The sequence below is a fragment of the Lipotes vexillifer genome, unplaced genomic scaffold (genome assembly GCF_000442215.2).
Source record: "Lipotes vexillifer unplaced genomic scaffold, Lipotes_vexillifer_v1.1 scaffold263, whole genome shotgun sequence".
In the NCBI taxonomy this organism is placed as follows: domain Eukaryota; kingdom Metazoa; phylum Chordata; class Mammalia; order Artiodactyla; family Lipotidae; genus Lipotes; species Lipotes vexillifer.
The window spans coordinates 2928622-2951142 of record NW_006796752.1 but is presented as its reverse complement, the minus strand read 5'-3'; the positions used below and the strand labels follow the sequence as shown (position 1 = coordinate 2951142).

At 37.8% G+C, this 22521-nt stretch overlaps 1 protein-coding gene across 1 annotated transcript in view; it reads right to left on the bottom strand.

Moving 5' to 3' along the window:
* Window positions 1-22521, bottom strand: part of YEATS2 (YEATS domain containing 2) — a 109928-nt gene that overhangs the window by 55160 nt on the left and 32247 nt on the right. Inside the window, exons 3-7 of the mRNA XM_007468929.1 lie at window positions 22193-22290; window positions 21578-21670; window positions 17630-17875; window positions 15928-16043; window positions 3044-3205 (exon numbers count right to left, since the gene is read on the bottom strand). Coding sequence (XP_007468991.1) covers window positions 3044-3205; window positions 15928-16043; window positions 17630-17875; window positions 21578-21670; window positions 22193-22290 — 715 coding nt within the window. The remainder of the gene's footprint in view (window positions 1-3043; window positions 3206-15927; window positions 16044-17629; window positions 17876-21577; window positions 21671-22192; window positions 22291-22521) is intronic.

Below are 22521 nucleotides of genomic sequence, written 5' to 3'. Positions count from 1 at the left end.
GACTCTCAACCACTGCACCACCAGGGAAGCCCCCATATATTCTTTTTATTATTTATATTTTTATAGACAAAGTACTTTTTAAACTCATCTACTATTTCTTACCAAACTCACTAAAATATGTGTATTAAAATACTGGACTTATCTGGAGTCAGTATATCTAACTCAGAAAATACTGTTACTCTGTAAGCTATCTTAAACTATAAAATATTGTTACTATCCCAAGAATTCAAGTAAACAATAATTTACTGTATTTTAACCCCTGTAAGAAAGTAGAGCAAAAAAGGATTCACTGAGAAAGTAACCTGAGTTATGTCTTGAAGCATAAACAGCACACCTTAAGAAAGACAGTGTGTGCATGTACATATGCATATGTGCATGTGTGTGTAAGTGAAGAAGACAGACAATAGGAAGATGGTATTCTTAGCAAAGAAAACAAGTCTAGGTCACCAGTGGAATTCCAGGTGAGGCTAGATGAGCTGTATCGGGTATTTCTGAAAGATTTCATGAATCAGGTATAGACTGAAACAAAATCACAGACAAGGCCTTCTCAATACTAATGTTTGAGAGCCTAAGAATGTAATTGCTCCTCTATCAAACTCTACCACTAGAAAAAAACATACTATCAACACTTTTCTGAGGTTCTATCCAGTGAAATATGTCAAGAAAATACAGGAAGTTTTATAAACATTAAAAGAAAAAAATCTTGTTTACACTGATTGATTCTCCAGGATAGACAAGACAGAAAGATTCAATATCATAAAAAGTGTGAAAATTAATCATTAATTCAATGCAATTTCAATCCATAACTTGACAGAGATTCTAAACTAATCTGGAACAACATATATACTCAAGAATGACCAAGACAAAAACTGTAGAATAATAATAATCAGGGGAACATACTCTACCGGACATCAGAATATACTATAAAGCAAAACAATTAAGATAGTATAGGGACTTCCCTGGTGGCACAGTGGTTAAGAACCGCCTGCCAATGCAGGGGACACAGGTTTCAGCCCTGGTCCGGGAAGATCCCACATGCCGCAGAGCAACTAAGCCTGTGCGTCACAACTACTGAGGCTGCGCTCTAGAGCCCACGAGCCACAACTACTGAGCCCCCACACCTAGAGCCCTGCTCCGCGACAAGAGAAGCCACCGCAATGAGAAACCCACACACCGCACCACAATGAAGAGTGGCCCCAGCTCACCACAACTAGAGAAAGCCCGCACACGGCAACGAAGACCCAACCCAGCCAAAAATAAATTAATTAATTTTAAAAAATAGTATAATACTAGTACAGGAATCAAAATCATTAACAGAATCTAGCATCAGATTCATGTTTATGTCAGAATTTAGTGTGTATTAAAGGACAGATCAGCTGGTAACTGATAAACGCATAACTATCCATATGAAGAAGATAAATGTTCTCTATTAGCTACAAAAAAATCTCATTTCCAGGTATTTGACTTTCTGACCAAAAACTCCTATCTTCTGACTCCATTCCTTTGACCCCCACAGAGTTTCCATTTCTTGCCCACACCAGTTTGCACTACCCATCACTGCTCTTATGTAATCTCCTTCTCTCCTTACTCAGCTTAGATTCTATGGTATATCACTACCATACCTTATTATTAAAGTGAGGTTATCAATGAACTGGGAGACCAGGGTTTTGGACGAACTGTCTATCTGCATGCCAAAGCCCTTAAGAATGAGGGCAAGAGTACTGCTAGAGGGACTTCCCTGGTGGCACAGTGCTTAAGAATCCGCCTGTCAATGCAGGGGACAAGCCCTGGTCCGGGAAGATCCCACATGCTGCGGAGCAGCTAAGCCCGTGCGCCAAAACTACTGAGCCTGCGCTCTACAGCCCGCGAGCCACAACTACTGAAGACCGCATGCCACAACTACTGAAGCCCATGCGCCTAGAGCCTGTGCTCCACAACAAGAGAAGCCACCGCAATGAGAAGCCTGCGCACCGCAATGAAGAGTAGCCCCACTCACCGCAACTAGAGAAAGCCCGTGAGCAGCAACGAAGACCCAACGCAGCCAAAAATAAATAAAATACATATTTAAAAAAAAAAAAGAGCACTGCTAGACAGAAAATCAGTACACCAGGTGCTAAAACTGTTTTTGAAAGAGAGGATTGACTGGGAAATCAGCAGATGCCTGTGACAAGGAGGTGCAGCAGATCTTACAAAACTTCTAAGGAGCTGAGGTTTTTACAGAGAAAAAGGGAAAAGGTAGTCTAGAAGCCACAAATATGAGCAAGAAAGACGTGCACCCCACTTTTAGACCCAATGGTACATGCTGTGTGAGAGAAAAAAACAGCTGCCACTTGAAAGTTTTCTTGGGAGAAGTGGTGTTCTCAGGAGATAGCCATGTTTTACTTAAGAGTCCGGAGTGGAGGGAATGTTTTGAAGAAAGCTGAGGATACAGGAGATTTCACTAATAAAGACCCACAACCACTTCCACAATACCTTCATATAATGAATATATATGTGATACATAACATCACATAAAGATGTAAAGAATACACCTAAATGAAACAAATTTCAGAACAATATATATATTATCATTGCATCTTTGTGAAATAATGACAACAAAGAACCTCAACAACTATACTAGGTTTATATATACAGGAAAAATATCATTAAGGGTTACTTCTGAGAAGGTGAGATCATGGAGAACTTTCAACATTAAATATTTCTGTAATTTCAGAAACCTTTATTTAATTCTATTATATTCTGATAATCATAAGAAACAGTAACGTTGTATCTATATAAACAAGTTAAGCTATTTCCAGAGGAGAGGAGAATCAGCTAACATAATTCATATGGTAACAACCTGACAGAAGGGGATGGTACCTGTTCAGTGAGACAGAAATCTGCAAGAGGGAACCACAGCTAAAACTATACTGTGACTAAAAGCTGAAGCTGAGTAAATTATTAATGACACAAGAATTTCAAGGGAGTGTTCTCAAGTTAAATCACTTTCCTTCCACTTCAGTAAATCTGTACTTCTCAGGTTTAACAACTCAAGTGTGCTCACCTAACTTCCACAAGGTCATTTGGTTTATAGCTGGGATGAAGAAAGAACCAAACTTTCTTGACAAAATGATTAATGCTGGGTTCTCTACGGGACCCTCGGACATATACCATCCACTTGTGGGTTGATTGGTCGTTTTCTTCTCTCTTATCAGGAGGTATGTACCTAGAGTACAGAAAAAAAAAAAAACTACTCGAATTCTTTTTTCCTAATAAACCAATTAACTACTACTTAAAACAAGATTAAAAATCAATTACAAGAAGAAAATAGGAAAATTTAAATATATGTGAAAATTAAGCAACATGCTACTTACCAACAAATAGGTGAAAAAAAAATCAAAAGAGAAATAAAAAAATATCTTGAGACAACTGAAAATGGAAATAGAGCACACCAAAACCTAAGTGATGCAGCAAAAACAGTTCTAAGAAGTTTACAGTGATAAATGCCTACATTAAGAAAAAAGAAAGACTTCATATACACAATCTAACTTTACACTGTAAGGAACTAGAAAGAAAAAAACAGACTAAGCCCAAAGTTAGTAGAAGGAAGGAAATAACCAAGATCAGAGTGGAAATAAATTGAGACCAAAAACACAGTAGAAAGGATCAAAGAAACTAAGAGCTGATTTTTTGAAAAGATAAACAAAATAGACAAAAACCTTTACCCAGACTTACCAAGAAAAGTGGGGGAGGGAGGGGGACAACAGACTCAAATAAATAAAATTATAAATGAAAGTGGAGATGTTACAACTCATACTACACAAATACAAAGGATCATAAGAGACGGAGAACAATTAAACACCAACGAACCAGACAACTTAGAAGTAGTGAATAAATCCTAAAAATACACAGCTCACCCAGACTGAATCGTGAAGAAATAGAAAATCTGAACAGAACAATTACTAGTAAGGAGACTGAATTAGTAAAAACCTCCCAAAAAAGTACATTCCAGGACCAGATGGCTTTAAAGGGTGAATTCTACCAAACATTTAAAGAATTGGTACCAATCCTCAATCTCTTCTAAAAAACAGAAGAGGAGGGAACACTCAACAAACTTTTTTTTTTTTTTGTGGTAGGCAGGCCTCTCACTGTTGGGGCCTCTCTCGTTGTAGAGCACAGGCTCCGGACGTGCAGGCTCAGTGGCCATGGCTCACGGGCCTAGCCGCTCTGCGGCATGTGGGATCTTCCCGGACCGGGGCACGAGCCTGTGTCCCCTGCATCGGCAGATGGACTCAACTGCTGCGCCACCAGGGAAACCCAACACACTCATTTAACAAAGCCAAAATTACCCTGATACCAAAGCCAAATAAGGATACTACAAGGAAATTACAAGCCAGTATCCCTGATAAAAGTAGATGCAAAATTCTTCAACAAAACATTAGTAAACAGAATTCAACAGTACACTGACACATTACTGACCTGAGAGGTATTAATGCGTCTTTTGTTACCCGAACGTTATTTGTTACCCGAACGTTATTGACTGGAGACGTATCAATAGAGAGTGATACAATTAACATCACAGTGCGAAGTTGTTACAGCTTAAAATTGATCAAGGTTTCATTATACAACTTATGACTGTCATTATCATTCACATTTTGCTCTGTTATTAGGTTTTTGTCCCAATCTTGTGTATATTATAAATGCAAGTTTATTACCATAAAATTTTCAAAAATGACGCATCACAAATTTTGAGTGAAGAAGAATTTTTTGGTGAATTTTATACAGATACTTTCTCTGACTGTCCCAGCGACATATACACTAGTGCCTCAGAAGATGACAGTTCTTCAGAATATAGTTCTGATTCAGATGATGTGAATTATTAGACCAACAAAAAGACAAAAAACCTTAGTGATTGATTCTGATACGGAAAGTGAAAATGAAACTCACGGTGCTGGAGAATGCTCCTTTGCTTCTACGGAAGAGTGGACTGAAGACAACACTTCACGAAAATTAGAAGACTTTACAGGTGTATCAGGTGTAACTACTGAATGTAATAACCCGCAAAGTGTTAGTGAAATAACAATTAATTTTTGGTAACGACTTTTTCAAGTTGGTCGGTTCTCAAACAAACCTGTATTACCAACAGAATGAAAAATCATATAGAAAGTATGATAAGGGGCTTCCCTGGTGGCGCAGTGGTTGAGAGTCCACCTGCCAATGCAGGGGACGTGGGTTCATGCCCCGGTCCGGGAGGATCCCACATGGCGCGGAGCGGCTGGGCCCATGAGCCATGGCCGCTGAGCCTGCGCATCCGGAGCCTGTGCTCTGCAACAGGAGAGGCCACAACAGTGAGGGGCCCGCGTACCACAAAATAAATAAATAAATAAATAAATAGTATGATAAGGCTTTAAAATGGACTGATGTAACCCATAGTGACATGAAGAAGTTTCTTGGATTAATAATTTTGATGAGGGCTTCCCTGGTGGCGCAGTGGTTGAGAGTCCGCCTGCCGATGCAGGGGACACAGGTTCATGCCCCGGTCCGGGAAGATCCCACATGCCACGGAGCGGCTGGGCCTGTGAGCCATGGCCGCTAAGCCTGCGTGTCCGTAGCCTGTGCTCCGCAACAGGAGAGGCCACAACAGTGAGAGGCCTGCATACCGCAAAAAAAATAAAAATAAAATAATTTTGATGGGACAATTAAGAAAGTCACACTGGAAAGAATACTGGTTGACTGATCCCGAAACACCAATCTTTCCAAAGATTATGACAAGAAGGTTTGAACAAATAATGGTATTTCTTCACTTTACCAATAACTCAGAAACTCCACTTGCTACAGAAAGAATTTCAAAAACCTCTTATGGATTATTTTCTACCAAAATTTCAATCGATCTATATACCCAAACAAGAGCTATCACTTGAGGAGGCAATGATAAAGTGGAGGGGACAACTCAGATTCAAAACCTATAATCCAAAAAAAATAAAATAAAAAACCTATAATCCCAGAAAACTTACAAAATATGGAATTTTGGTCAGGATGGTGAGTGAAAGTGAAACCAGATATATATGCAACTTTGAGATTTACACGGGTGAAGGAAAGAAACTGCAAGAAACAATATTATTGGTCCTACAACCTTATCACGGTTCATGGCACCATATTTACCAAGACAATTATTACTACAGTGTGTCCACATCTGAAATATTGTTGAAAAATAAAACCAGAGTTTGTGGGACTATAAGAGAGAATCGTGGTCTACCAAACCAATTAAAGGAGAAATCTAAAAATCTATAGAGAGGAGAAATGACATTCTTATGGAAGGGAGAAGTGACTCTTCTTATATGGAAAGACAAGAGGCTAGTCCTCATGGTGACAACTATTCATGACACCTCCATAGCAACTACAGGAAAACAAGAAGGAGGACTGGTCATCAGATAACTAAGCCCACCTGTATATTAGAGTATAATAAATACATGAAGGGAGTTGATCAATCCAATCAATACCTGGCAAAATTCAATATCCTCCAGAGAACTCGAAAATGGTATAAGAAAGTAGGTTTATATTTGAGTAATTGCAGTTTTATTCAATGTGTTTAAAATTTATTGCAGCCTTAATGCACAGAATAAAATGACTTACAAGCAATTTTTGTTAGCAGTAGCTAGAGAATGGGGAATTGACCATTCTGGTAATACAGCGGTAGTCCCACACCTGGTCCTTCTTGTGGCATTTCTAGAACAGTGCGCCACAAAGATCCACCTTGTCAACTATCAGGTAAAATAAAAGAATATATTCTAGAGGAAATAATACCCACAGGACCAAAAACAAATGCCACCAGAAAGTGTAGAATCTGCTATTCCAGGGGAAAGTGTACTGAAACATGGTATATTTGTAATAGATGTTCTGTTCCCCTGCACAGAGGTGCCTGCTATACTGCCTATCACACTCTAACGAAATATCAGAATGCTTTAGTAAGACATGTACAAAGTTTCAAATAAATACATTAAGTGCAAAAAACGTTGCTGATATTTACTCAAACGCAGATGTTTCAATATTCACTTACATAACAAACCATCAGCCACAGGTGTTAGTTTCTGCAAAAATCCCCTGGTCAATAATGTGTTAAAAGTATCAACAACATGATCAAGTGGGATTTATTCCAGGCATGCAATGATGGTTTGACATCCACAAATCAACCAATGCAACACACCACATTAATAAAATGAAGGCTAAAAATCATATGATCATCTCAATAGATGCAGAAAAAGCATTTGACAAAATTCAATACCCATTCATCATAAAAACTCTCAACAAACTGGGTATAGAGGAAGCATAACTCAACATAATAAAGGTCACGTATGACAAGCCTACAGCTAACATCGTATTCAATGGTGAACGCTAGAAGCTTTTCCTCTAAGATCAGGCACAAGACAAGGATGTCCACTCTTGCCACGTCTTTCTACACAGTACTGTAAGTCCCAGCCAGAGCAATTAGACAAGAAAAAGAAATAAAAGGCAACCAAAATGGAAAGGAAGAATTAAAATGGTTTTTATTTGCACACAACATAATATCATATAGAAAAACCTAAAGATTCCACCACAAAACTGTTAAAACTAATAAATGAATTCAGTAAAGTTACAGGATATAAAATCAACATAAAAAATCAGTTGTGGGGCTTCCCTTGGTGGCGCAGTGGTTGGGAGTCCGCCTGCCGATGCGGGGAGTGCGGGTTTGTGCCCCGGTCCGGGAGGATCCCGCATGCCGCGGAGCGGCTGGGCCCGTGGGCCGTGGCCGCTGAGCTTGCGCGTCCGGAGCCTGTGCTCCGCAGTGGGAGAGGCCGCAGGGGTGGGAGGCCCGCGTACCGCAAAAAAAAAAAAAAAAAAATCAGTTGTGTTTCTATACACTAACAACAAACTATCAGAAAGAGAAATTAAGACAATAATTTCATTTACAAGAGCATCAAATACAATAACACACTTAGCAATAAATTTAACCAAAGAGGTAAAAGACCTGTTCACTGAAAACTATAAGACATGATGAAAGAAACTGAACAAGGCACAAATAAATATATATTCTGTGCTCATGTACTGGAAGAATTAATAGTTAAAATGTTCATACTATCCAAAGCCAATTTAGATTCAATACAATCCCTATAAAATTCCAATGGCATTTTTCACAGAAATAGAAAAACAATCCTAAAATCTGTATGGAACCAGAGAAGATTCTGAATGGCCAGATCAATCTTGAGAAAGAAGAACAAAGCTGCAGGCATCATCACACTTCCTGATTTCAAACTATATTACAAAGCTGCAGTAATCAAAAGTGTTGTTTTGGCATAAAAACACATAAATCAATGAAACAGAATAGAGAGGCCAGAAATAAACCCACACTTACTGGTCAATTAGTTTCCGACAAAGGAGATAAGATATACAATGGGGGAAGGATAGTTTCTTCAATAAATGGTATTGGGAAAACTGTAAAGCCATGTGCAAAAGAATGAAATTGAACCTCTATCCACACCACACACAAAAATAAACTCAAAATGGATTAACAAGTTAAATTTAAGACCTGAAACCATAAAACTCCTAAAAGAAAGTATAAGGGGTAAGCTTTTTGATATTGGTCTGGGCAATGATTTTTTGGATTTGACACCAAAAACAGAGGCAACAAAAGCAAAAATAAACAAGTGGAACTACAACAAACTAAAAAGCTTTTGCACAGGATAGGAAACCACCAACAAAATGAAAAGGCAACCTATGGAATGGGAAAAAATATTTGCAAATCATAAACCTGATAAAGGGTTAATATTCAAAACATATGAGGAACTCACATAATAGCAACAAAACAAAAACGTGACTTGGAAATAGGCAGAGGAAGTAAATATTTTTCCAAGGAAGACGTACAAATGGTCAAAAGGTACATGAAAAGGTGATCAACATCACTAATTATCAGGCAAATGCAAATCAAAACCACAATGAGTTACCATCTCACATCTGTTAGAATGGCTATCATCAAAAATATAAGAGATAACAAGTGTTGGTGAGAATATGGAGAAAAGGGAACCCTTATGCACTGTTGGTGGGAATGTAAATGCAGCCACTATGGAAAACAGTATGGAAGGTTCACAAAAAATTAACTACCCCATTTCTGTGTATATAGGAAAAGACAATAAAAAAGGATATCAAAGAGATATCTGTACTCCCATGTTCACTGCAGCATTATTTACAATAGCTAAGACAAGGAAACAAGTGTCGGTCAAGAGATGAATGGATATACATTATAAAGCTACAGTTATCAAAACAGTATGGTACTGACATAAAAACAGACACATAGATTAACGGAACAGAACAGAGAACCCAGAAACAAACCCACACTTACTGGTCCATTAACCTACAACAAAGGAGCAAGAATATACAATGGGTAAAAAACAGCATCTTCAATAAATGGTGTTGGGAAAACAAGAGAGCAACATGCAAAAGAATCAAACTGGACTACTTTCTCAAACCATATACAAAAATAAACTCAAAATGGATTAAAGACTTAAATGTAAGACCTGAAACCATAAAAATTCCATAAGAAAACATAGGCAGTATGCTCTTTGACATTAGTCTTAGCAATATCTTTTTGAATATGTCTTCTCAGGCAAGAGCAACAAAAGCCAAAATAAACAAATGGGACCACATTAAACTAAAAAGCTTTTACACATTGATGGGAACTATGAACCAAACAAATAAGCAGCCTAATAAATGGGAGAAGATATTTGCAAATGACATATCTGTGATAAGGGGTTAATATTCAAAATATACCAAGAACTCATAGAACTCAACATCAAAAAAACAACCAACCCGATTAAAAAATGGGCAGAGAGGGCTTCCCTGGTGGCGCAGTGGTTGAGAGTCCGCCTGCCAATGCAGGGGACACGGGTTCGTGCCCCGGTCCAGGAAGATCCCACATGCCGCAGAGCGGCTAGGCCCGTGAGCCATGGCTGCTGAGCCTGTGTGTCTGGAGCCTGTGCTCTGCAACGGGAGAGGCCACAACAGTGAGAGGCCCGCGTACCGCCAAAAAAAAAAAAAAAATGGGCAGAGGACCTGAATAGACATTTTTCCAAAGAAGACATAGAGATGGTCAACAGACACATGAAATGACACTCAACATCACTAATCATCAGGGAAATTCAAATCAAAACCACAATGAGATATCACCTCACACCGGTCAGAATGGCTATCATGATCCAGCAGTTCCACTTCTGTAAATTCCAACCATATTCAAAACACTAATTCAAAAAGATAAATATACCCTTATGTTCACTGCAGCATTATTTACAATAGCCAAGATATGAAAGCAACCTAAGCATACATCAACAGATGAATGGAATCAAGATGCTGTACATACATACAATAGAATATTATTCAGCCATAAAAAAGAATGAAATCTCACCATCTGTGAGAATATGGATGGACCTAGAGGGTATTATGCTAAGTGAAATAAGTCAGAGAAAAACAAACACTATGGGCTTCCCTGATGGCGCAGTGGTTGAGAATCTGCCTGCCAATGCAGCAGACACGGGTTCGAGCCCTGGTCTGGGAAGATCCCACATGCCGCGGAGCAACTAGGTCTGTGAGCCACAACTACTGAGCCTGTGCGTCTGGAGCTTGTGCTCCGCAACAAGAGAGGCCGCGACAGTGAGAGGCCTGCACACCGCGATGAAGAGTGGCCCCCTCACCGTAACTAGAGAAAGCCCATGCACAGAAACAAAGACCCAACACAGCCAAAAATAAATAAATAAATAAATTAAATAAAATTAAAAAACCACTATGATTTCACTTTTATGTGGAATCTAAACAAAACTAACATAACAAAACAGAAACAGATTGATAGATACAGAGAATAAACTGCTGTTTGCCAGAGGGGAGGGGGTTGGTGGATGAAGGCAATAGATGAGGGAGATAAAGAGACATAAACTTCCAGTTATAAAATAAATAAGTCATGTAATATACAGATAACATATAGCTATGGTGACAGATGGTAACTAGACTTATCGTGGTGATCATTTTACAATGTATAAAAATATCAAATCACTATGTTGCATACCTAAAACTAATATAATGTTGTTAGGTCAATTATACTTCAGTTTAAAAAAATGTTTTAAAAGGGATGGATAAAGATATGACCACATACACACACCATACACACCACACACACACACACACACACACACACACAAACACACACACAGACACACACACACGGGAATATTCAGTTCTGAGATAAAAGGTAAATCCTGCCATTTGTGACAAAATGGATGGAGCTTGAAGGCATTATGCTAAGTGACATAAGTCAGACAAATACTGCTTGGTATCACTTTGATGTGGAATCTAAAAAAAAGTCGAACTCATAGAAGCAGAGTAGAAAAATGGTTGCCAGGGGATAGGGTGGGAGAAACTTTTCAATTTAAAAAACCCCTGAAATTCATTCAATATTTAACAGGTATATCAGCTAACCAAAGTGAATCTTTGCAGTTAACCCTTTTCTTTTAAAATTTTTTTTGGCCTAAGGGGCATTCCCTTAAAGTTCGTTTTGTTTTCTGATTATCACCATGCAATTAAAAAAAATCAGTCTTGCTTCTCCCGCTAAGTGGGTACATTAGGTAGAAATAAACTGGCATACTTTATTCCTGGGTTAGGAAACCTCTAGCCTTTGGGTTGATTTCATTCAGGTTTCAAAGTGCTAGAACTTTGTACTCTTCTGTTTCCTACTCATTGCTGCCAAGAAGGATGCAACTGGTCTCTTGCCTTTTAAAAGCCAAAACAAGCCATTCCCTGAAGTCCTGACTATGGTAAAACTAGAATCCTCAGCCCTCCCTTTTGAAGCTCTGTCTTTATTTCACAAGGTCCCCTTATTACATTTTGTTGTGAAATATGGTCATAGACTTCTATACATTCATCTATATCTATGGTTATCCTTAACAATGCAGTGGGCCAAGTTGCCTAACCTAGTTTTTCTTTAGGAGTATTCATTTCCCATCTTGACCCTTTGGTTTTTCACAAAAGTCAGCCTGTGAATTTCCTGAACGCTACTGGGATTTTAATCAGAATATTTACATATCAACTTAGGGGGAAGTGGTATCTTTTACAATATTGAGCCTTCCTATCCTGAACATGGTATACTGATCTATTTTTTTATTTTTTTATTTTTTGATCACGCCCTGTGGCATGTGGGACCCTAGTTCCCTGACCAGGAATTGAACCTGTGCCCCCTGCATTGAGAACATGGAGTCTTAACCACTGGACCACCAGAGAAGTTCCTAATTACTTAGTTCTTTCATGTGTTTTAATAAAATTTTATTCATTTTCATGAAAGGCTAGCGTATCTTTTGTTTGATTTATTATGCTGTATTTTTTATTGCTATAGTAAATGCATCTTTTCTCCCATTGCAGAGCACAGGCTCCGGACGCGCAGGATCAGCGGCCATGGCTACAGGCCCAGCCACTCCGCGGTATGTGGGATCTTCCCGGACCGGGGCACGAACCCGTGTCCCCTGCATCAGCAGGCGGACTCTCAACCACTGTGCCACCAGGGAAACCCGTAAATGCATCTTTTTAGAACTGTTTTCTAAGTCTGTCATACAGAAACACAATCAACTTCTGTGTATTGATACTGTAATTCAATCGTCTTGCCAAGCTCTCTTAGTAACTCTAAAACTATCAAAAATTGTTTTAGATTTTTCTGTGTAGACAATTATATCTATTAATAATGACACTTTGTTTCTTCTTTTCTAATCCTCATATTTATTAATGTATTATGACTCTATTAGTATCTCCAAGTGCAGTGGTGAATAGGAGTAGTAATACTGAGCATCTCTTGTCTTGTTCTGAACCTAAAGGGGAAGGTGTTTGTTTACCATTGAGTATGATATTTGCTGAAGGTGTTTTGAGATATTCTTTATCTGATTAACTAAATTCCAAGTCTGCCATGAGGATTCACCACAAATAGACTTGAATTTTGTCAAATGTTTCTGCATCTTTTGAGATGGTCATGTTTTATATCCTTTATCATATTTATTAATTTCTAATATTAATCCAAACTTGCATTTCCTGGTCGTGAAGTACTATCATTTCTATAGTTACTGACTTCAGTTTGCTAACGATTTTGTTCAGCACTTTCACCTCTATATTTATGAGTGTCAATGTCCTATAATTTTCCTTTTCTTATGAACTCCTTGTTTGGCTCTGTTAACAAACTTATGCTATCTTCATAATGTAAATTGACAAATGTTCTCTTTTTCCCCATAAGATTTTCTACACAATTGGAATTAGCTGTTCACTCAGCCTTTAAAGCAATCTAAGCCTCATGGTTTAATTTGGTTTTATGAAGAAAACGTTTTAAAAATCAATCATTAAACTTACTTAGTAGTTCTAAAACTATTCAAGGTTTTTCCTTTTTTGAGTCATTTTAAGTTGTGTTTTTCTAGGAATTCTCTATTTCCTCTAAATTTTCAAATGCATTAGCATAAAGATGTTATTTTATCTCAGTATAACTATTTCTTTTCATTAGATAATTAAATCCATAAGCATTTTTTATGATTGTTGATACATTTAGATTTATTGCTACTAAATTATTTTATACTATTTGTCTTTTTCTTTTTTTCTTCTTTTCCACATCCCTTCTGCTCCTGCTTGCCTTCCTTTGGAATCAGCGGGGTTTTCCCCTTTTTTTCTTTCAATTCTCCTCACACCTTACTACACACCTTACTACATTTTTCTTTTTGGCTACGTTGGGTCTTCATTGCTGCACGCGGGCTTTCTCTAGCTGCGGCAAGCAGGAGCTACTTTCCGTTGTGGTGTGCAGGCTTCTCACTGTGGTAGCTTCTGTTGCAGAGCACGTGCTCTAGGCGCGCGGGGTTCAGTAGTTACAGCACGCAGGCTTCAGTAGTTGTGGCAGGCAGGCTCAGCAGTTGTGGCTTGTGGGCAGCTCACGGACTCTAGAGCACAGGCTCTGTAGTTGTGGTGCACAGTATGTGGGATCTTCCCGGACCAAGGCTCGAACCCCTGTCCCCAAACCCCTGATTTGGCAGGCGGATTCTATTTTTTTTTTGTGGTACGCGGGCCTCACTGTTGTGGCCTCTCGCATTGCGGAGCACAGGCTCCGGACGCGCAGGCTCAGCGGCCATGGCTCACGGGCCCAGCCGCTCTACGGCATGTGGGATCCTCCCGGACCGGGCACGAACCCATGTCCCCTGCATCGGCAGGCGGATTCTTAACCACTGCACCACCAGGGAAGTCCAACCCCTTACTACCTTTAAAGTTTAAATCTCTATGTCTGTTCTTTTCACTGTTATCTTAGATATGCTAACGAGCATTCTTAACAAAGTCCAAAGTAAATCGATATTTTTATCCTCTTCCAGAACAAACAAGGACTTTATAATTCTCATGCCAATCATTCCTCTCTACTTAAAATCCATGGTTAACCAGTATTTTAAGTTCTAGCTGGTCTTAAACCCCAAAACCTACAAATCAGACATAATTGTTTGAAAATGTCAGTAACTGTTTCTCCCCAGTCTTCTGGTGGCCTGGTGAGTCTACATGAATTTCTAGTTTTGGCCTTTTCTGGGCTGACCTGTCTTGTACTATAGTTGAGACCTCAACACTTCATACTAGTCCCCTTAGCTGAATGCATGCTAACTCTAAAATAATCCATGAGGGGCTTCCCTGGTGGCGCAGTGGTTGAGAGTCTGCCTGCTGATGCAGGGGACACGGGTTCGTGCCCTGGTCTGGGAAGATCCCACATGCCGCATAGCGGCTGAGCCCGTGAGCCATGGCCCCTGAGCCTGTGCGTCCGGAGCCTGTGCTCCGCAACGGGAGAGGCCACAACAGTGAGAGGCCCGCGTACCGCAAAACAAATAAAAATAAAAATAAAATAAAGTAAAATAAAATAATCCATGAAACAGGAAACCTAACTGCCTTAGTCATATTTCATGCTTCTATTTAAATACTACAACACATACCATTGAGAATCTTTGTTTTTATTATCCTGAGGTTTTTAATGTACTTCTTATTTGTTATCAGTGGTCCATCAACTGGGACTTGTAAGACTCCCCCGAGATCTGATTCCCCCTCCCCAGATATTCACTGTAATTCTGAATCCTTTATTTTCAGTAATTGAATCTAATTACAATTTTCATAAATATACTGATTCATTCATCAGTCAAATATTTACTGAACACCAACTACTGCAAGATACAAAAACAAACAAGATATACTGTCTACCCAAGCGATTCAGCCTGATTTGAAAAAATATATGAAAATAGGAAATAACTATATAATATGATAAAAATGACAAGAGAGCATAGAAGAAATAAATATGCCTAGTGAGGAGAAGGGCAAATAAGGCTTTGTGAGGAAATAACATTCTTACGCTGTTTGAAGATTTATGATGTCTTTATCCATTCCTAGATACTCGGCAAAAATGATGATGCTACCACAAGACAGCATGAGATCATACTGTTAAAGAGATAGCCCTTTAGCTTGAAGGAATTCTGTCTTCAAGACCTGCTCTACAACCTTTTGTTATATATTTAAAACATTTCAATTTGGGCAACCAAATAAACATTTTTAGGAATAGGTAAGGCCCCTAAGGATAGAACTAGGTCAGAAGAAGTCAAAAGTTCCTCCAAAGTTATCCACACTTACATGCTTAATAAAACACACCATTTGCATAAAAGTTCATGTCTACAAAATTTTTACCAAGCACAATTTTATCCTACGTCAAAGATTAGCAGACACACTGAAGCAGTCTCAAGTCTCTGGACTTTCATTCACTTTTAAAACAACTAAGAGTTTGGGAAAAAGAATCCTTGAGGCCTATACTTACTGTAATACTATGATAATAAGAGTATGCCAGAGTATTACCAAAAATGGATGACTGAAAATGAGACAATTCAACTGAATACTCACTTGGACACATTGCCCACTACTATTGTTTTCTTTACAAAAAGTCGTGAAGTCTCATCTCCTGTAAGATCAGTATTCCGCTGCTCTGTTTTATGGGAGCCAGTAATACTAGAAGTGTCCTAGAAAAAAATCATAATAAAGTTTCATTTTCAATTTAGACAATTTTCAATAGGCAGAAACCACAAAATCATAAAAGGTATGGATGGACTAACTCAATTTTTTTTAAATTACAAAATTCTCTGGCTTTGTGGCTGCTCTCAGAGCATGAAAGAATAATTTTACTATAATTTTTGCATTAGTTTATAGAAAAAGTTTGTACACTGTAATTCCACATATGTGTGTGTTTGTAATAGTCATAAACAGCTGCTTTGTATATGCAAATAGGATGTGGAAGGATACACAAGAAACTACTACAACAGTTACCTCTGGGATATGGAAATGGGGAAAGGGGTCAACGGAATTTACTTTCTTTTCAATCTTCTGTACTATTACAAATTTTTCAATAAGAAGTAACATAAACATAATGATGGTTAATTTAAAGTTTGACTATGGAGATAGACAGCCAGTGTTTAAGCCTTGGCCCTTACATTTACTAGATGTGTCAGCTTGGGTAATTACTTAACTTTTCTGTCTCTATTTCCTCATCTATAAAATAAGGATGATAACAGTATCTATCTCAGATGATGGTTTTGTACAGTTTTTAGAAAAATGCTTGGTACACAGTAAACACTAAATATCTGTTACATAAACATGAGCATGCATATTACATAAAAGATAGTAGGTTTCTAAATCCTATGACTAGTGTGACCTAAATTCATTTTAATTAAAAAAAGAAAAACATATGCAGTATTTCCCCAGAAAGTACACGAGAAGGAGACAACTAAATACAAACATTAAGAGTTCTGATTCTGGGTGGTGGCATTATGAATGACTTTTCTACTCTCTCTTACTTTTCTGTAGTTTAATTTTCAAAAATGAACATATATGAATGTATAATCAGAAACATTTTTAATTTTATCAAAATAATAAAATCCTTGATGTCTGAGTATGTGGAAAGCAGCCTGCGAATTTCCTCTATCACAGAACATCTGGCTGAGAAAAACCACTGGTCTTATCCAGTAAGGATTCTATAGCCAAGTATTACACCAAGAAGAGCAGAGCAGCTTGAGATGGGAATTCAAATTACAAACTGACAGGATCAAAGAGCAATAAACAGTTTTCAATTCTACTTATTGTTTTTCAAATTTCCTCCAGTTATTAAAGCATCTTAGAACATAAAATTTCAAAGAGGAAACTGAAGAAGAGCCACTGCTCTTGAGAGAATAAACATGATAGAGTGGAAAGACCTTGGGTAACGTCACAGTACTGCCAACTCCTCTAAGTTTCTTTCATATCTACATGAATGGCATCTAGGAGTTGTGCGGTACACAGAAGCCTTGAACTGTAAAATCAAAAAGACACAGGTTTGATTCTCAGTTCTGATACTGTGGACAAATATAAAAAGACAAAAGTTTAATTCTCAGTTCTGATACCTATGAACAAATATAACTTAAAGCTCATAGAGACTCAGTTTCCCCATCTCTAAAAGGGCTATAATTAACTTATATCCTATGGTTCCTATGAAAGTTAAATGAAATAATATGTGCATTCTTAATAAATACTGGTTCCCTTCTCTTTTGGCTCCCTCCCATCCATCCAACTATACCCTTCCAGTATTTCGGCTTGGTCTCTGCTCTGTGTTGCTTGAGAGTCTTTCCTCTACGTCCACATTGCTGTTAGTGTCTTTGTCAGATAAGAAGTCATTGTGTTGAGATAAAGAATCACTTTCTGAATGATTGGCTGATGGTGTTTCTGATCTCTGATTGGCAGGAGATGATGACCTAGATGGTGATTCCAAAAATTTCTTGACAGCAGGATGATTAAAAACCATTGTATCACATGTCTTTGATCCCTGCAAAAATGAGGGTAAGCAAAACAAACTTTTAATCATATCCACCAAAAGCAGGCAAAAGTTTGATCTTCCCAAAAACCCTTATCTATTTCCAGTCATGCTTAAAATCCTTCAAAATCACCCCACTCCCATAAAATGAAGTCCAAACTCCTTAATGTGGCCCAAATCAACAAAATAAAAACTAGAGAATGATAAATAATTATGCAAAGGTCCTAACACTAAAAGCTAAAGATGCAAGTCCTCAGAAGGTAAATGAAAAGTAAAGATAAATATATAGGGACTTCCCTGGTGGCACACTGGTTAAGAATCCGCCTGCCAATGCAGGGGACATGGGTTCGAGCCCTGGTCCAGGAAGATCCCACGTGCCACGGAGCAACTAAGCCCATGCACCACAACTACTGAGCCTGCGCTCTAAAGCCCGTGAGCCACAACTACTGAGCCCATGTGCCACAACTACTGAAGCCCATATGCCTAGAGCCCATGCTCCGCAATAAGAGAAGCCACCGCAATAAGAAGCCCACGCACCGCAACAAACAGTAGCCTCCACTCGCTGCAACTAGAGAAAGCCCATGGGAGCAACAAAGACCCAACACAGCCAAAAATAAATCAGTTAAATTTAAAAATTTTTTTAAAAAAATATATATATAGTGATGCACGGAAAGTCAGATTTGACTTAAAAAAAAAATAAACCTCACATTGCTTGATACAAATACATCAACTGCTCTAAATAAAACATTCCTGTAAGAAATATAAAGATTTTTAAAAATGTGTATGTAAAATAGCTCCCACGTAGGAATAAAATGTAGCATAGAATGGTTTAAAATGATTAAGAATGATATCTAGTTTGCCCTCAGCCCAGTACTGAAGCCTGCCTAGGGTATTTTTCTGTGTTTTGTTACTTGCATATAAAATAGTGTGTTGTTATAATGTAGTTACTTCCTAGGAAGCCCAGCTTTAGAAATTGCTTAATTGAAATTAAAAATAATTGTTTTAGCAAGTAAAAGGGAGCCAGAGACTAGTGTTTCAGAGTCAAAGCAACAGAGCTGTTGTACTTCCATAATAAAGGTTTATTTTAGAGCTATAAATGTATTTTGTTAGAGCAAACTAAAAATAATTAATTGGCAGATCCTAAAAGATAAAAATATACCTAAATATCCTTAAATAAATCCCAATCAGAATATACAAGATAAAAATCAGTACATTTCTAGACTATCAAATAGCACAGTTCAGTACTGCTAATGGTTTAAAAAAAAAAAAGGCATCAAAACATTAAATGAATAACCAGCTCTTCAGAGTAGCTACAGTCCTATGTCAGGCACCTGCTAGCTCACAATGTCCATCTTGTTGAGTCTAATATCAAGCCATATGACAGATGACTTTAGAATCTGCCCTGGGTTAACACCGTCTCCCAAAAATTCATGTCCACCTAGACCTATGAATGTGGCTATTTGAAAATAGTCTTTTCAGATGTAATCAAGTTAAGATGATGTCATACTGGATTTGGGTAGGCCTTACTTCAATGACTAGTATTCTTAAAAGAGGTAAAGTTGCATACAGAAAGAAACAGAGAAGACACACAAAGGGAAAAGTCCATGTGAAGTTAAAGGCAGAAATTGGAGTGAGACAGCTACAAGCCAAGGAATGCCAAGTACTGCTAGCAACCACCAGAAGCTAGGAGAAGACAAGGAAGAATTCTTCCCTAGAGTCTTCAGAGGGAGCATGGCCTAGCCACCAACATACTTGATTTTGGACTGCTAGCCTCTAGAATCATGAAATAATAAATCCCTGTTTTGTTTTGTTTTTAAAGTCCTGTTTCTTTCTTTCTTTATTTATTTTTAAAATTTATTTGGTTGCGCAGGGTCTCAGTTGTGGCAGGTGGGCTCCTTAGTTGAGGCTCTCCAGCTCCTTAGTTGCAGAACACGGGCTCCTTAGTTGTGGCTCATGGGCTCCTTAGTTGTGGCATGCGCGAACTCTTAGTTGCATCATGCGTGTGGGATATAGTTCCCTGACCAGGGATCAAACGTTGGCCCCCTGCATTGGGAGCACAGAGTCTTATCCACTGCGCCACCAAGAAGTCCCAAATTCCTGTTGTTTTAAGCCACCAAGCTTGTGGTAATTTGTTATGGTAGCTCGAGCAAAGTAGTTCAGACTCTAAAATGTAATATGGAAACTCCTGCAGTAGAAGAAACAACTATCTACCATCTAAGATTAAACTCAAATAATGCTTCAGATTTCTCTAAGATAACATCAGAAGTATCACCAATACCTAATACCTTAAAGCTCCACAGGATAACACAAAAGCCTATACATGGCAGGTACCTCTTATCTGTAAAAACCACAGGGAATGATGCAAAGCAGCATGCTACTATGCTCCCTGCAGCCCTTCCACTATTCTCATTGAGCCAGTACTGTCCAGGAGGAGAATTATCTAATTCTAACTGGAAAAAACTTAAGAAAAAACAAAACTTACACAGAAATTATCAAAATGTCAAACAAGAAGAAATACTTCTATATCAGTTCAATCCTATCCCCATCCTTTATAATTGGAGCAATCTACTGGTAATCACATTAACCATAACTAAACTTAGTATCACTAACAGTAGCACAACCTGATACTATGTCTCCTAATGTGATACAATATGAAGTAAACAGCATTACCTATGAAGTACTATCTCCAAAAAGACTCAACCTTAATCTAAAATCTTTAGACTTGACTCTTATTTTACAGAAAAATAGAAGGAATGAAGGAACAACCCAAGGGGAAAAAAATCCAAAATGTGGGACATTCTACAACATAAATGGCCTGGTCTCTTCAAATAAGTCAATATCACAAGGGAAAAAAGGGTGGGAGAACTGTTCTAGATAAAATGAGACAAGAGAAACAAAACAGCCAAATGTAACCCATGAACCCTGATGGGATCCTGTCCAAAAAAAACAAAAAACAAAAAAAACCCTCCAACTTTAAAGATATTTTGGGGACAACTGGGAAAATCTGAATATGGACTCGTTATCAAATAATATTAGGAACTCATTCTCTTAGGTATTGTGACTACACAGAAGATGAACATTTAGGATTAAGTATTTAGGGATGAAGTGTCACGATGCTTGGAACTTAACTTTTTAATGTTTTAGACAAAAATAAGATAGATAAAGCAAACATGGCAAAATGTTAAAACTGTTGAAGCTAAGTGATGCATAAACAAGTGCTTATTTCACCTTCTCTATATATTTGAAAATTTTCACAAAAAGTAGGGGGAAAAAATCAGGGCTTCTTGAATAATCTACTGAAACTAACAATTGCCATTCAATAGCAGTAAAAGGTCAGAGAAAAATCAATCGATCTATAATTTATTCCAAAGCCATCCATAATCAAATGAAGAGGAATAAGGCAAGTTAGAACAGGGTCACACTCATCGTTATATCTGCAAAACCTAGCAACAGTGCTAACAATTAGTCACAGAACAATTAAGTAAAAAGAAAAAAATGTTACTTAATGATTAATGACAATGTAGAGAGGTATAATTAAAGGATATGGTTGAACACAATGAAAAATGTATATTCCCAGGAAAGCAGGCTAGGCTTCTTGAATTCGAAAGGTCAATATAAGAAATGTTTTGAAGGCAGGGATTTCACATCAAGACTAATTTCTCTTCACACAACAATACGGGTGGCCAGAAATGACTGCATATGAGGAAAACTTACCTCAGAAACTTTCAGAAGTCCTGCAGAAGCATAGTAGTTTGCGACAATGCAGGCACGAAGTTTATCCATCATCCTTCTTGCCTCAATTAGTCGCTAAAATAAATATTAATTACTTTAAAAAATGGAAATGACAGAAGAGATATACAAACAATTCGTAAGAAATGTAAATGAACCCAAAGGTTCAACTTGTCTAATAATCAAAGAAAGACAAATAGAAATTACCATTTTCCACCTATCAGATTGGCAAAATATTTTAAAAAATGACAAAATACGATGTTTGCAAGAGTATACAGACATATTAATATGTATTTGTATGTATATATGCATATTCATTGAGAAATGTCCACAAAGATATTGAGCACAAAAGCAAAGAGGAATTATCTTTTGGGATGGAATTTCAAGTGATTTTTTTCTTTATCTTTTTCTGCAATGTCATTTAAAGAAAAAAAAAAAAGGCACAGGTCTTTTTTTCCAAAAACGAGAAAGCTCCTTTTAAAAGAACAGCAAAGGGGAAAAATACACCATAGTTCCATCTCAACAGATTTTTAAAAATTCATCACACATAGTTTTTTTCAATAGTTCTGTTCCTTTATTTTTAATTTAACATCATTATACCTGGTCAATGACCTCAATTTCATGTTCCTTATTCTTCATTTCAAGTGCAAATTGTTCCTTGATAATAGTCTCAATCTTCTGCACAGCAGCATCTCGAGCTGCACAAAGAACACACAATAATCCAAGGTCTAATTAATCAGTTGCCACCTTGATTCAAGTCAGCAAGCAACAAGAGAAACCCAGGAACAGTAACTCTGAAGTGGAGAAACCTAATGGTCATCACCTTAATCAATAATGAAAAGTTAACATCACCAATATTCAAGCAAACTGACCTCGCATGTTTTCTGATATAATGTACTGACAAGACTCCACCACTCTGTGGCATTCCT